The 16,925-nt window shown below is 39.4% G+C and overlaps 1 protein-coding gene across 4 annotated transcripts in view; it reads left to right on the top strand.

The window, feature by feature from the left end:
* The window catches only part of ECT2 (epithelial cell transforming 2), a 63,217-nt gene extending 50,922 nt beyond the window's left edge, over nucleotides 1-12,295 (top strand). For 2 of the 4 annotated variants that reach the window (XM_027876152.1, XM_027876150.1), the window contains 3 exons: nucleotides 7,264-7,371; nucleotides 8,102-8,251; nucleotides 10,958-12,295. In XM_027876152.1, coding sequence (XP_027731953.1) covers nucleotides 7,264-7,371; nucleotides 8,102-8,251; nucleotides 10,958-11,047 — 348 coding nt within the window. In that variant the 3' untranslated portion in view covers nucleotides 11,048-12,295. Of the gene's footprint in view, nucleotides 1-7,263; nucleotides 7,372-8,101; nucleotides 8,252-9,307; nucleotides 9,925-10,957 lie in introns of those variants that run through there. The other 2 variants (XM_027876151.1, XM_027876149.1) reach the window with 1 other exon arrangement.
* Nucleotides 12,296-16,925: the final 4,630 nt, after the last annotated feature.

The raw sequence follows: 16,925 nt of genomic DNA, 5'->3' as shown, positions 1-16,925 counted from the left end.
CTTTCTTTTGTCATTGGCTTTCTTGGAGGATAATGCCTAGGTCAAAAGGTACAGACAATGACCTTTTTTTTTTTTGCATAATTTCAAATTCTATGTTAAACTGTTATTGTCCACCCATTTTTCTGGTCACATTTCATCTTTGTACATGACTTCTTGTGTTCATCACCACTGGTGATGTGCTGCAGCCTCCTTACTTATACCCACCATGAATTTGCCCACTGCTCTTTTGGCTCATTTATGATTTTGGTATTCCATGATTCATAGCCACATTGCCATTAGTATTAAGGAATACTGGTGTTAGAGATGGCCTTGTGAGGTAGGTAGCAGTCTGGAATCGTTAAAAACACTAAAAAATCTCCTAGTTGTCATTCAGCTTTACCTCTTCCTATTCAATTTTGGACTCATCATCTGTCCAAGAAGTAAGTAGTGCTATACAAACTCAGCAGTTTTCCTGTTCATTTGTGTGTCATAAGCTGAGCAATGTGAATTTTTAATCCTTTTTCCAGGGTTGCTAATTAGACTAGTCTTTTTTTTTTTCTTAAATTTCTATAGGTTTCCCTGAGGAGTCTTTGTATAATATTCAAGGGCTTGATGCAGTTAATACAAATAAATACATTGGACAGATCTCACTTAATTAGAAAGTTTGTTTTTCATTCTTTAGTTTGGGCTTTACCAAGTTTAGTGTTGGTCAACACTTTAAGCATGAATTTCTCAGTTCATGTGAAGAGGTATGTCTTTAGGTATAGTTATGTTTCTTCTATTTGTTTCTCCTGATGTCACTAATTTTAGTACATCATCTAATAACCTTCTTCTCTTTGTCACATTTATCAGTTTTGTAAAACTTTTAACATTTGTGTGGAAGAGACATTTTTAGAGTAGAGCCCTCAAAGTCCATTTTGTTCTCTTGAATCAAATACTTCTTTAAAATCATGAACAATGAGCAGGCTAAACTCCTGAATTTTATATTTCTCAGTCTGTTTTGTAATTAAAAACATGCAGATAAATCATAGTTTGATAAACAAATCATGTTTTCATCAAAAATAACATACGTATGCCTAGATCATGTTCCCATAGATTTTTATGTACATAAGAAAACAGGTCTCTGGGTTGATATTTGCTGGTGCCTCTTTTTTTTTTATTTTATAAGGAAAAGTGATTTGTTTTAAATGATCTCTAGAGCTACTTGGGAAGAAAAAACCCGACACATAGGCAGTGTTCACAACTGTAAATTCAAACTCGAACTTTTTTTTTTTTTTAAGAAAAAAAGAAAACCCCGCAATAGTGAGCTGTAAACCTGTGCTAATTATATCTATTCCTATGCTGATTTTTATATTAAGTGAAAGTTTCCTTCTTGGGTATTTCCATTTTTAGCACCAGAATGATCTTCCAGAGAGGTATTGGTCCTTGCTGGTGCTTTTTAAGTACACTTGCTGATCTGTCTTCTTAGAAATCTTTCCTTGGGGACCTTTGACGTTGTTTAATCAAGCCCAAGTTTTGTTGTAAATGTGTTTGATCAGGTTCAAATAGTCATCCTGAAGGAAGAGGGGGAGCCCACTTTTGTACTGGTCTAAATAAATGTTCAGAAAATTTTCCTTAAAAGTTACTCATTTAGGGGCAGCTAGGTGGTACAGCAGATAGAGCTCCGACCTTGGAGTTGGGAGGACCTGACTTCAAATCCAGTCTCAGACACTTGACACTTAGTAGTTGTGTGACCCTGGGCAAGTCACTTAACCCCAACTGCCTCACCAAAAAGTCAAAAAAAAAAAAAAAGCCACTCATTTGCACCTCTTTCTGCCCTTTTGGGCCAAGTAAAACATATTATAATTGTTGAAATACTTGAAAATGGCTTTTGTGGCCGCATCTTGTGTTTTCCAGGGTTTAAACGTCCGCATTTCTTTTAGCTGATCCCCGTATTACATGAACTAGATGCACTCCTCCACCGTCTTGATTTCTCTGTTCTAAATTTGTTCTCCATCTAATCAGTTTTCTTTTTAAAATATCAGGTTGGGAAACTTCTCCCACTTGGGTTTCTTTGGTGCTTTAGTGCCCACGTACAGAGCCTTGGCGTGCTGCCTGACCTCACTTCCATCTTCTGTAGGGAACTCTAAAACCACCTGAGTAGGCGAGCTTCCTCTCCATCTCTGTTGGTCTTTTTAGATAAATTCCCTCTTTCTCCTCGTTTTTTGTGTTCTCAGAACTTCATCCCTGAGAGTTGTCTTTCCTTCTTGGACTGACGTCCTCTGTTGAATTTGAGTCTGTGGGGACACTACTTGTGCTTTCTCTGAATCCTCTGAAATCTGTTCTCTCAGTCTCTGGGGGCAGCTCAGCCTCGTCCCAGTGTTTTCTTCTGTGTCACATTCTAAATTCTGTTAGTGAGAGTCAGGTTGGGAATAGAATTTCCTCTTGTTGGTTCGTCCATCCCATGTAGGAGAAGGTGTCATTGAGACGAGTCAAGAAGTCATTCGCTGCTGCTCCACTTTCTTCATTGCGTCAGTAGATATTCAGATCGTCGAAGTCTCTTATCATTGTTACGTCATGCCTCTGTGCCAGGCTTAGGATTTGTTTCCCAAACTTACCTATTTCCCTTTTCTATCTAGGTTGGAAATGAAGGCAACTGGGTTGCACGGTGGATAGAGCACTGGGCCTGGAGTCAGGAAGATCTGAGTTCAAATGTGGCCTCAGACATTTACTAAGCTGTGTGACCCTGGACAAGTCACCCTTTATTTGCCTCAGTTTCATCAGCTGTAAAATGGGAATAATAATAGCATCTATGTCCCAGGGTGGTTGTCAGGATCAAATGAGATAATAATTGTAAATTGCTTAGCACAGTGACTGGCACATGATAGGGACTTAATAAATTTTTTTTCCTCCTTTCCTAGGTATTCCCTAATGTACCCTGACAATATTTTTTTGGGCCTCCATTGATATTTACAGATTTTCTCCCAGTTTTCCCTTCCTTCTGGTTCTTTGATTTCTATACATGAATATATTTTCTTAATATGCACTGCTACTCACTTTTCTCTTTTTTTTTTTTTTTTGGCAATTGGGGTTAAGTGACTTGCCCAGGGTCACACAGCTAGTAAGTGGCAAGTGTTTGGTCTGAGGTCGGATTTGAACTCAGTTCCTCCTGACTTCAGGGCCAGTGCTCTAACCACTACGCCACCCACCGGCCCTCCTGTCTCCATTTTTTAAAAACCAGTTTTGTGGTGTTTTTGTTTTTAAATAAGAAAGCCATGCTCTGATTGTGGCTCTCATCCTACCAAATCTCACGGCTACCTGTAAAATCTAACTTGCTCCTTGCATTAGGGTTTCCAGTTCATCATCTTTGTTACCCATGTTGTATATGTATGTCTATAGATATACTGTGTGTATATGTCTATCTATGTAGACATCACCTGTCAAGAGACAGCTCTTCCCTTCCCAAGTTTGCCTTTCTGTACTGAGACCTAAGCTTTCCTTGGTTCTAAGTAGTGAAGATCACTTGTCCCCCTGTGGTCTTCAGGCTTTTTTCCCTAGGACTTCATCATCTTTAGCAGTGTTTTCTACGTTGCTTATGGCAGAATCATTTCTGCCCATATTAATCAGGAGAAGCAGTTAGGGTGCTTTGTGCTTTGACATATCTGGAGAGGTTCTATAGGAGGACTGTCAGTTGTTATCCTCTTGACAGACAGCCTCCTCGGTATTGCTTGGACGCGTAACCTGCAATCGTTAGATTTCTGGTGTTGTCTATGGCCCGGAATGTTCACATCACCTTTGACCTTGCCAGATCCTAGCAGCCCTGCCCTGAAATGTTCCTTCTCTCTCTCTGCCCCTTCTTTTCCACTCCCAGTACCTACCTTAAGCATCTTCTTTCTTGATGGCTGAGATGGCCCCATAACTTGCATTCCTGCTCTCTTTAATTGATCCTTCCTCCAGTGACCTCTATGCAACAACTCCGGTTGGTGCCCCATGGGGTCCTGCCAGCGGCTCCCGATGCCTCTTGAATAAAATGTGAATTTCTGGTCTTGACATGGAAGACCTTGCTCCAGCCTGCCTTCCTCACCCAGCTTGATCTCCTGATCCTCCTCTCCTCACCCATGACTGGCTACCATAGACCGTTTTCTGGCCCCTTTTGCGGGGCCTGTGCCCATTTGAACCCCCATCCCTATCTCCTGAAGGCCCAAAGCAGGGGCCACCTCTACTCTGGCTTGTCTTGTGTCTCCCAGCCCTTTACCTAGACTCCCCTTTTGCTCAATCCATTCTTCCTCGTATAATCATGTTGTGGTAAAGGAAATAGAGGGCTGAACCCTTATTGTTCAAGTCCTAATCCAGATACTTCCTTAGCCCGGTATGACCCTGCACAGCTCACTAAAACCGTCTCAGCTTCATTTTCCTTATATGGAAAGTGAGGATTGTAATGGCCCAATTTCCCAGGGTTGTGAGGATCCGATGATGTGACACATGGAAAACGACTGGCAAACCTTAAAGTGCTCGTTATTATTATTAACCCCTGCACTCCTGTTCCTGTTCGAGTATAAGATCTGAAGAACCCCGGTCTGTGCTGGGTTTTCTCTCCCGTCCACCATAGTGAATGGATAGATGGAGTAATGCTTATTTAGTAAGTGCTTCCTGGGCAGCTGGATGGCACAGTGGGTAGAGCTGCGGGCCTGGAGTTGGGAAGACCTGAGTTCACATGTGGCCTCAGACACTTCCTAGTGGTATGACCTCTGTTTGCCTTGATCCACCAGAAGGAAGTGGTGAACCAAGCCAGTGTCGTTGCCAGGAAAACCCCCTGGACAGGCTTTGGTCTGCAGGGTCACAAAGAGCTGGACCCACAACAACAGTGTGGAAAGCACCGAGCTCAGGTCTGGTGAGACAGACAGAGAAGCCACATAATCCCTGCTCTCTGAAGAGCTCACGATTTAAAAAATTCTAAAACTAAACACCAAAAAAAGAGAACAATTATATACAAAGTAGGACAGAATAAAGGATTCTAAGTGAAACCATGCATTTCTATCAGCTTGTTTTTTTTTAAAAAGCATAATTCAGTGTATTACTTTCAGTGCTTTTTCTTTTTAAACTAATTAATTTATTTTTTGTTTTCAACAATCACTTCCATCGGTTTTTGAGTTTTAAATATTCTCCTCCTCCCTCCTGACGTTCCTCCCCAGGACAGTGCGCAATGTGCTGTAGGCTCTACATGTACATTCCTATGAAATGTATTTTCACATTAGTCATGTTGTAAAGAAGAATTAAAACCAATAGGAGGAACCACAAGAAAGAAGAAACAGAAGAAAACAGAAGGAAAAAAAAAGAGCAGATAGTGTGCTCAGCGCTTTCTCGTTTGCTTCCTTTTAAACTTCCTTTTGTCCCCTCTGTCTCTCCTTGGACCCCCATGAGAAGCTCCCAGCAGCCCACACGGGCAGGAGGTTTTGTGCTTGAGATTGTAGTGAGGCTCAGTGGTCCTTTGGCTGCGGTGACCCAGAGGATCCCCATTCTTTACTGTTGATGCCGGGCCAATACCATCCCTGCGCCTGGGGTGCAGCCGTGGGTACGAGGAGCTGTGGCTGCCCTGTGCTGCCTCTGGAGACAGTTGTCATTCACCTCCCTGTGTGACAGCCGCAGGGGTCAGGCCAGAGGCAGGGCCACGGTCACTGCTGCTGTTTGCAGCCCCTCGGGCTAAGTTTCCCTGGAGTCTGACTTGTTACATAGTAGCTGCTTAATTAATACTGGAAAATTGTGGAGGATTTTGTAGTTTGCCTGTTAGCCACAAGGTGGCAGCAAACTTTTAACTATGTGTCCAGCGTTACTTTTGTGTTTGTAGATTTAGATTTGGTGACCCCTACTGGGTGTTTTATACATGCACACCTCTACGAATGATAGAGAAGCCGCCCTCATAAGCCTGGCACTTTCCATATTAATTGAGAATATGTTGTTACCTAGTGTTTGCCAATATCCTGTACTAGCATTGCGTGGGAAACAGGTATCAAATGACTAGGTACACAAAACGCTGGTTTATTTGTTTAGCTCTTACAGACTATGCATTTGAAATCTCACAGTTGAGATAGTGAAACTGATCCATCCGTCAGACCGCTGCCGATGTCACACCTATGACCCGTGGCAGTCTAAGAATCTTCATCAGTTGCTTATTTTGTAACAAATGAAATAAAACCTTTTGAAGTCAAGCCTTGCCTTCCTACGCCTATTAACAATATAATCTGCCTTTCCAACTTTCCTTCCCACTACTTCCCTTTACACACACTGTGCACCAACCAAACGGGGCAATGTTGGAAACAGGAAATCATGAAAGTGATTCTTCCTGATCCTTACATCCCTGCATTTACACATATCACATGCCCCATGCCTAGAACAGACTTGGACATTTCTGTTTGTTGGAATCCTTCAGCCCAGCTTTCTGAAGCCTTCACTGATTTTTGTAGAAGTGATCTGTTCTTAAATCTCCTGCCACTCTTCCTCACCCCAGTGGATTTCATAGCTTAATTTGCATTATTTTTTAACCCATTTCATTTCTCCCAACTAGATATGAAATTCCCACAGACCATTTTTGTTTCTTCAACGTCTTGCCCAGTACCTTTCCCATTATAGGCATTTGATAAATGTTTTTAATGGAATTAAGTCTAGCATTCCATTTGGTCTCTTTAAATAGGCCTTGCAATTATTTATCCATTTATCGTGAACTCCTCTGCTTTCCAAAATGTTCCATTGATGTTTAAAAAAAAAAAGCCCTTGTCATTTACCAGTACCCCCTCCAATAGGGAACCCTTCCTTCAGTCCCTTCTCCACTGCCAAGAGGAAGGAGCTATTGAATTAAGTCTTGTAGTCACAATTGGTCATTGCATTAATGTCTTTTAGTGATGTTTTCTCTTACATTACTCTGGTCATTGTGTGTATTGTACCCTTGATTCTGTTCATTCTCTGTCAGTTCTTACAGATCCTCCCAACCTTTTCTGCATTCGTTACATTTGTCATTTTTTAGGATTTAATAATATTTTGTTATATTCCTAGTCTCATTGATACCTTGAGGAACAAGGACAGTTTGGTCATTTTCCAAACAATTTCAAATTGATTTTCAGAGTGGATGGACTAATTTACAACCCTACTGATGTGTTAAATCTTTTTTTGCAATCCAGTTAAATAAATTTCAAAGTAGAAATTGTTAAGCTTGTTGAGTTTATTTTTCAACTACTTGTTATTTTGGACATAAGTATAATTTATAAGAATTTTGGTGGCCTTAGAAAATTAACAAGTACTATTTTTCAACAGGAAAACCTTATTTATACCGCAGATCCAGAATCTTTTGAAGTAAATACAAAAGATATGGACAGTACATTGAGTAGGGCATCCAGAGCAATTAAAAAGACTTCTAAAAGGGTAAGAATTCAGTAAAACTAATATTATACTTCTCAAATGTATTCTCTACTCTCTTTCCCCCAGAATACAATACTAGACTATCACCACTTTTTCCAAGATGGATTTTATGTAACCAAGCTATTCTTCCATAGCCTGAGAAATGGCCTCTAGAAAGAGTGTTTTGATTAAGCCAGTTACAGTAAATGCAGTATAACAATAATTTTATATAACATTATTTTCTGGGCCCTTGCCCTCCTTGTTGGTCATTCTCTTCAATGAAAACACTAATTTGGTTGTTTGTAGGTCTGGAAATGAAGTTCTGAGCTGCCATAGAACTCTTTAAAATGATTTTGTTCTGTGAGTTCCACTTTTCCCTTCCTCCCTTTGCTTTCCCCACTCCCCAGTATCCCATCAGGTATATTAAAATAAAAAGCCTGTGTTCTAATTATGCTTTTCTCTTATTCATGGTGAGGACTTGGCTTAGACGTTTAGCCTCTCATTCTTCAAGTTCCTCACTTGTAAAACTGGGATGATGATTGCCTCGTGCATCCCCTCTAGATGGGAGGCCCAAATAAGATACTTTCATGCGAAAGTGCTTTGAAAATTTTCTAATATAATGCTGACCTGAGGCTACTAGCGCTTTCCTGAGAATACTTAAAATGTGCATTTTGCTCTTTTTTCTCTACATAATATTTAATGTTTATCAGCTGTTTTAGATTTGCCAAGTGACAGCCATTCCATTTATAACTAGGTTACCAGGGCATTTTCCTTCACCAAGACTCCAAAGAGAGCTTTCCGAAGGACTTTGATAGCTACGCAGAGCAGTGTGGAGGGGAGGAGCCCTTGCTCCAGCGGTGATACTTACATAGGCAGCCGCCTGACCAGCACATCCTCGTTAGCAGTAAGTCCTGGCACGTGACCTGATCGAGTTGATGGGGGCACAGAATTTAATGTTTTATTTTTGGGGATGTATCATGATGAATTTGCCGGTTGTGTTTGCTACCAGGGCTTAAAAATCTCAGCAGCATTCTGTTGGTGCAACCACCAGAGCTGTGGGCAAATCCCCTGTTGATCAACTGGCAGGGAATGTTGGGGCACACTTATTGGCTTGTTGTTGTCCCTTCTGCGGGGGTAGGGGGAGGTTCTGGTGTGATTCCAGCTCTATCATAGATGAGGTGCACTTCAGGACAGAGTGCATGTGGTAACAAATGACTAGATGCCTTTTCTCTGCTTAAGCCAAGGAGGGTGCTGAAGGTGTCAGATGTATATTAATTACTTTCTTTTGTAAATCCTGTGATTATTGGAAGCTCACTTTTTCTAAGCCTTGAATTCCAAAATAAGATTGGAGTTCTAGATGGGATGTAGATTATCAAACACATGTGGCTAATATAAAATCATGTGACATTTATTACTAATATAGAACAGTTAAAGACCAATAGTTATTAACACTTCAAGTATGTGGGGGATAGCTGTGTTCTTGGTGAGGCTCATGTTAACCAGATCTTTGGTTTACATTGGATTTAAGTCATCATGTGACACATTTGAGTTAATTTCTAGGGTTTTGAAACAACTGAGACCTAGAAAGAAGCCAAGAAGTTGTAGTTGGTTTCCTAATCTGAAGTATGCAAAACATCTGTGTATGATTCTAAAATGGACTGTTGCTTTGCTTTGTTAACAAGACGATGCAGTTTGGAGCTCATTGATAACTAGATTACAACTTTGTTGTGTTACGTGTTTCCATAGCAACACATGGTTTGAATTGCAGGGAAATTGAATTTTACCAGAAAATTATATTAAGAAAACAATACTTACAGGTATTGTTTTAACTGTGTAAAACATTTTAATATAATCTTTTAAAAATTTCCTATACATTCATGAAAGGAGAATAAAAATATTGCTGTCCTTTTCTTCATTATTTGCTTTTAACTAACAACTCTCCTCCTCTTCTGTTTTATAGATGACCTGTTCCATTTCCAAATACGTTGTAATTGGATCTGTTAAACCTGTCCGTGTTCATGCCTCAGACTCTACTGATGGGCACTCTCAAAGTTTTTCACTTCAACCTTTGCTTCATTCTAATTCCCATAGTAATGTATCACTCATAGCAGATGGAAATGTTCCTCTTTAAACTGAAAAAAATTCTCCCAAATATCTTTTAACCTTAAAGTCTCTCTAAGCGGCTCATAACATTTATGAAAACTTGGGGCAAAACAGTGACAGAAGCTAATTCTAAAATCCTTAAAGTTAGCTATATTGGGCAATATTCAACTTGGAATTTATGCTTCTTGAAAAACAGAGTGCTAATTTTTTTTCTCTTGAATTACCAATTATTGGGAAGTGAGGCTTTGCACAATTTCTTGGTTCATATTTTCTTGGATTGAATTTTTTGTACCTTTGGTCATTATTCACAAAGCTCTGTGAGCACCACTGATCATTATTCACAGAGAATTTAAGCACAGTGAAGTTTGAGAATATTTTGAGATTTCCTGATATTAAAGAAAACTGGAAGTTTGAAAAAGACTTAAGGATTGTGAAGACTAGATTTACATGTAAAATCTGTTTCACAGTCATATTTGTGGCATTAAGCATTGGCTTACTATAGAATATAATATATTTAAGAAGGTTTTTACCTAAAGAAAATTTAAGCTCTACTGGTTAGATGTTTAAATTTTAACTTTACTATTGATTAGTACTCAACTTAGCTTGTTTGGTAAGAGTATTAAATAAAAGCTTACTTAAATATTACTGAGTCATTCAACTTGTTTTCTTTTTTATTGTTTTAAGTTGGTAGCTTTATGATTTTTATTAAGATTAACACCTACTTTTGGGCTTTTTTCATGGTCATGGGTGGTACTGTATGATAGTTGTCCACTTTGACCATAACCTAATGGTGATCTTTGAAGCAGGAAGTTTGGAGGGTTAACTATTTGACAAAAGCTGTTACTGGAGGAATTTATTATTTAAGCCCCGTTCTCCAATCCACTGCCCTTCCCGTACTTCCCTCTTTCTTTCTCCCTACTTTCCTAACCCCACTGCCTATCCAAATCGCCATTCTTTTTTAAATGGGTTGTTTAGGAACTTGTAAAAAGACTGGATAGACACGCATCAGTTGCTTTAGAAAAATGCCTTACATTCTTTAGCTTATTTCAAAAATGTCACTGAATCTACCCATCATTTCAACTTTATGATTGTCTTTCTACTGTAAAAACTCATTTCCAAAGTGTATAACTAATTGTCTACAAAGGAATGCTGCACCATTAATTTCAGCTATTAAAAAAGTTCTAGACTAATGTTAGTATGTCATGTAATCCAACGTCTCTTCAGAAGAGGGGACCTTTCAGATAAACTGCAAACACGTGTTTCTTGATCTGTTCTAATTTTCTTATTAAGGTACTTTAAATCAGTTTTCCTCAGAGTTTGTCATTTTTCCTCATTTTGAATTGTCTTATTTATGCTGTGGTCAAAAGTTTCTAAACCTTTACGGATGAGGGTCTTTCTTAAATAATGTAGTGATAGTGATGATGAGGTAGGAGAGTTCAGCACCATCCTCAGTACGTCTCAGAACATCTTGGAATGTATTTTCAACCTTCTTCTCTTGTTTCTGCAGGGTATTCCATCTCCTTCCCTTGTTAGCCTTCCAGCCTTCTTTGAAAAGAGGAGTCATACTTTAAGCCGATCAACAACTCATTTGATATGAAGTTATTCTTCGTATATGATGGGACTGACAAGCAGCTTCTTCTTGAGACAAGAAGCTGACTTAAATAGTACTGTCATTAGCACTTGATGAAAACCAGAAGTTAGGTAACACTAAATTAACCATTTGAATTTTTTTAAAGGAATTTGTTGCTCAATTATAAATCTAAACTTAAGTTGAAGAATTTGATATTGGTTTAGATGTAATTTATTTATTTAAACTCCTTTTTCCATGCCAATATCTTAAGTTATTTCTAACATCAGTAATTTTGATCCTTTGATGCAATAAATGATTTGATTGTTGAATGAAAAGATTCTGATGTAAACTATTTTGTGTAGTGCTTATTAACGATCTTACGAACGACGTCTTTGTATTTAAGTGCTGTGTTCAGTGCAGAGATCAAGTGACATTGTCAAGATTCTCTCCGAATAAATGACTTCCCTGGCAGCTGACTCTGCAGACATGTTTGCTTCACCACACTGCTTTCAAGTACAGTAACTTCTCTGTTGTATAGCTTATTGTGTATTTCCAAATCTGGCATGTGAGGGAAAAAAATGATAATTTGCCCCATATGAAAATGTATAACAGACAGAAATGACCAAAATCTTGTTATAGATTGTAGTGAGGACATAGTTTTGAAAATATTGTATGTTTTGCACAGAGATAGGTCAGCAGGTACATGTAGTTACTTCAGAATCTAGATGTTTTATCATACGTTAGCAACTGAGATTTTTTTAAAATTTAGTTTTATAGTTTGCAAAAGTTCACTTTGAAATACAAGACTATGAAAAATTATGCTGATAATGTATGTATAGCATTTAATCAAAATTATTTTGAAAGTTGGCATTAAGTTTGCCTATCTGCTTTTAAAATGCATGTATATATTTGGGCATTTCATTGTGAAACTCAGATTGTGCTTCTGATCTATTGTAAAATTAAGTTCATGTATTTACTGTAAAAAAAGGTCTATCCCCAGTTATCTAATTTTAACAGAATATAGTCTTGTTTTTTCGTTATAGTGAATGTTTTGAAATAATCACGTTATTTCTATGAGTATTTGTCTGTCTTTCTTACCTGTTTAGGGACTGGTCTAAACACATTGATGCCGTTTAATAATTCTCATGTTTCTGTTGTAAGAATTTAACTGACTCGGAACAGTTGTATGTTGTACATGGAACTAGAGTGCTGCTTTTGAGGATATTAAATGGCTCTTTTCTGATGTGTTTTTAAAACTAGGAACTGTGTAAATAAAGACGTAAAAACCTCCAGTGTTTACTGTTCTGACTTAAAAAAAAAAATCCAGAAAACCAACAAAAAAATGACAAACTTCAGAATCTTTTGATATTTCAAAATCAATCTGCTACAGGCGGTTACTTATCTCAGTCATTCTTGTACCTGAAGACAAATTATAGGAGTAAGTTAATTTTATCAATTAGTTATTTTACAAAAATAACAAAAAAAGTGCAAATCAAAGGAAGGTTGTAGACAGTACCATTATTTGTGTATCTGACTTTCTAGATCACATGACAGTTATAGTTATATGGCTGTCACCTAAATGATTTCCTTAGAGTGATCTCTTATTGTAGAAGAGTCGTATTCAATATAAGGTGATGGCAGAAACCTCTGCACTGAAATTTGTGGGCAAGATTAAGGCTACCTGGCTTAGGCCGTGATCTTATTATCTGACTATTAAGATACTCCAAAAATTTATATTGTGTTTAAAAAGACCAAATTTTATTGTGTCAGGGAGTTTTTATTTTTAGGTCTTCATCTGACCATCCTAAAGGAACTTTTTATCATTTTCTGATCTATCACTTTCTAAGATCTAAGAAGAATATAATCCCTAAATGTATTTTTAGTTTATTTTTAACTCAGTCTCTTATAAAATGTGGTCGGAATGTGTCAAAAGCATGCCCTAGCATTGGAATAGTTGATTCAATCAACTTTGAAAATAATTTTTAAAAAGTTAGTCTCTTCAGAGATAAGACAGTCAAGAAGAGGAAACATGATATATCTCACTTTAGGAAAACTTGATTTAAAATCGTGTGAATTTTCACAAATGATAAATGAGGGTATAAAGATTCAGTTGGTAAAATGATTTATCATAGAGTTACTTTAGTAAGCTTCTACAGCATGTTTAAAATATTGCTTGATTTAATAAGTAGTGAGCATTTTTTATTTGTAGCACAAGAACTGGTCTTGTTTTTAAGTAGACACTTGGTACTTTTAAACAAAGTTTAGCAGATATAGGACAAGTCAAGTGGCTGGGAAAGCTAATTGAAATTAATGATACAAAATGTATCTCACACAGTCTTGTGCCTTTCTTTCTCTGAAATTCTTATTGATTGTAGCAGTGATGATACATTAGCTAGGATGTTGATGAACAAAGACCCAAGGAATCCCAGTAGTGAGTTTTACTTGGCCCTGTTTGGGCTTGACAGCAAGCCGAGCCTGGTTATCAACACTTCCTACCTTCTGACTGGCGTAACCTCCTGCCCATGCCTATTGTGAGTCACTTTTAACGATTCATCGACAAATGTCAACAAGCTATGAAGAGGTGTGCACAGCTTGCTCAGCTAAAACAGTTTTGTTGCACTCTTGCAGTTGTGTACATCCACTGTTGAATTTGTGGTTTTGGCTTCAGTTCTAGACCTATTGTAGAGACATTCTCTAGCAACTCAGATTGTATTGGGTAGAGTCAGTGGATGGTGTGTGGAAAACTGCAGGTTGCCAATTCCTGGGGCACCAGAGAAAAGAATATTAGCTTGTCTTGAGTTAGTGAGCAGGTGCCAGGCTGCAGTTCACTGGTGGCAGGGGTTTCCTAGGCCCAAGGGGGAAATGGTTCAGTTCATGCTTAGTACTTTGCTACTTTGGAGAGCATATTGGTTCAGGTATATCCTTGAGTGTGGACTGCAAACCATCCATGCCCATAGGATGTAGGATTGGAAGAGCTCAAGGAGTCAAACCCCCTTATTTTGTAGATGAGGAAACAGGCCCAGAGAGACAGGCAAAAAGTGGTTTATCCGGGGTCAGAGCTAGTAGTGTATGTGATGGAATTCAGAACCAGGTCATCCCGCCCTACTCATGGTCCCGTACTTTACACACCACAGTCCCATCAGTTCTCTAGAGTATCTATACTTGATATGTGAGGGCTCCCTCCCTGTAGCCCTTTTCAGGGACACCAGGGTTGTCATCGGGGTGCCTCTGTGACCTCCTCTTCTTGCTACATGACAGGTCTAACGTGTGATGGAAACCCTGCTGCAGCTGGCAAAGCCCCAGAGCCTGTCCTGCTGCCAGGAAGTCAGCAGCCTTTCTCCATTGGCTTCTGGCATAAACCTTCATGTGTCTGGATGAAGGTTTTGTCATCATCTTCAAAGGGGAAGATCACCCTTTCACTGTGTATATCACAGGTCTGTCACAAAGGTCTAATCAGAATACATGGAGAAATGCTTTTGTAGGTTTAACACACTGGAGAAAATGTAAGCCATTATGTGAAGGAAGGCTTAGGAAAAAAATTGAGTCACTGTGTGTGTGTGTAACCTTTCACGTAAGGAGCAAAGTATGTATTTGTACCTGCAAACTATCCAGAGAAGTCTCTGATACACCCCTCCACTTGCTCTGTGATCCTTCCATGCTGACCTCCACGTTCCCGTCCCTGCGTATTCCACCTCCTGACTCGGTCTTTTTACTGCCTGTCTCCCTTGCCCAGCTGCAATACTCTTCCCTCCTAATTTATCCCCTTGGTTGCCTTCAAGACTCAGCTCAAATCCCATCTGTTGAGAGGCCTTTCGTCCTCTTCTCCCTTCTCATCAATATTAGTGACTTCCCTCCGAGACTAACTTCCATTTCTTCATCTACGTGTTCTATGAATTTTGATATTTGCATATTGTTTCTCTGATTGGAATGTGAGCTCCTTAAGGGCAAGTGAACTGAAAAGTCCCATTGGTGTTTCTTTGTGACTGGAATCCCAGGACTGACATCACAGCTTGAAGGAACATTGTCTGTTCTCGCATTCCAGTGCCCAGCTCAGTGTCCCCCATAAAGGGTGGGGTAGTGATAGAGGCTGAACCTGTGATTGTCTTGGTCTAGGTCAGCAACATTTCTTCAACTTGCAGTTTTAGAGTTAAGCGACATGGGTCCAGACAGGGAGTGTGGAAGAGCGTATCAGGCCTTGAAAACAGCTCTTGCTGGCAAGGCCAGCTCTCTATCCTACCTTTGTTCTTCTCCAGGCTTTCCCAGACTTTCTGTACCAAGCCCCAAGTGGTACCACCCTCTCCTCCTCCCGTTAACTCCCTTTTAATCTTGTCTTCTTTCCTTGGGTTGTAAATCCTTCGTTGTTCTGGTGGACAGCACAATGCCTGGTACAGAATAAGTGCTTAATAAATGCTTATTGATTGATCACCCTGTGCCACATTCATTTGGATAAGAACATTTTACTTGGACTGGCACATAGCTCCCTTTTTTACTTTGGCAGCTCAGTTCTGCTTTAGAAAGGGGGAAAAAAAAGTTTAATTCAAGACTGCGCTAGTCTTGTTGGGGTCAATCATATTCACAAAGCATTAAGCTATTACTCTAGTCATCTTCCTTGGATCCTTCAGTTTGACAAACACTTAGTTAAGTGTTGACCTGGAGAAACAGACCCTACCCACAAGGAGCTTGCATGGTTATCATCAAAGCAGAAATCCTTTTGCTAAAAGGACAAAACAAGTTACCCGAGTGACTTCAGACGGCTCCAGAGACTGCTCAGTGCTCTGTGGGAGTCATGTCTAGAAAGGGCTGCTTCATAAATATTCATTGCTAGGAAAATCTCACCTTTCATGCTGTTGGACAAAACGGGTAAGTCTCTCATCTCATTTTAAGGTCACTGTCATTAACGCTTCATCACTGTGACTTACTCTGCTGTCTATGGAAAACAAAATCCCTAGGGAAGGAAGAAATATTTCTAAATAATTTATAATGCTAATGTTTTGCTAGAGAGGCAGCATGATGTAGAGAGGGTCTCAGAGACAGCATGATCTGGCTTCACGTTCTTCTTTCAACACGCACTAGCAAAAAGGGCAAAGCCTTTCACCTTTCAGTGTTCTGGGTAATTCTCAACGACTGTGAATTGCAGAGAAGTTGCTGAGAGCCTTTGGAAGGGGGAGTTTCCATGCCAGGAGTTCCCCACATTCATGAAATCACAGGCCTGGACCAAAAAAAAAAAATAGGTTTATCTCCAACTGCTTGTCAATAAGATTGTTCCTCTTTGGCAGGTCGTCTGTTAGGTGACTACCAACGTGAGATGGACTTGAAAAGAATTGTCTGGAAACAACAGAGAGTAGACTGTGCAATGCTTTCTCCTGCTCCTGTGACAGGGAGGTGGGCAGAGTACCCTCCAGTGGTCGTGTTGCCAGTCATGGAGTATCTGTGAGATGTTCTCACTTTTTAGTGCTTACTTGAACACCAGAAAGAAGAAAAGCAAGATTAACATATTACTTAGTTCGTCTAATTGATTTCTTTCTAGCAAGGACGATAGGAAGAAGAAGTGGGAGTTTCTTCAAATTTGGAATTCGATGAAGTTATGTAGCTGGTCTGCACTGGGTCAGGGGGAGGAGAAGAGGGACAGCATCTTGTATCGGGAGGTGTCTTCTATCGAAATACAAACATTCCTTTCCCAGCCCTGCTCCTGTGTCTCCCAACTTCTCCCCTCCTCCTTCTGCTTTTCTGTTCCCTTTTTAATAGATTGTCTATCAATCCTTGAGGGTAGAAACTGTCTTTTCTTTTTGCTTTTCTTTATGTTCCTAGTGCTGACTATGGTGCCTAACATATAATAAAGCTTAATAATACTTATTGTCTTGGCTTGTTAACTTGAAACCAGGCCTCAGTTAACTCCGGAAACCAG

The sequence above is a fragment of the Vombatus ursinus genome, unplaced genomic scaffold (assembly GCF_900497805.2).
Source record: "Vombatus ursinus unplaced genomic scaffold, bare-nosed wombat genome assembly UNPS02014810.1, whole genome shotgun sequence".
Lineage (NCBI taxonomy): Eukaryota > Metazoa > Chordata > Mammalia > Diprotodontia > Vombatidae > Vombatus > Vombatus ursinus.
This window is presented reverse-complemented; position numbering and strand designations above follow the sequence as displayed.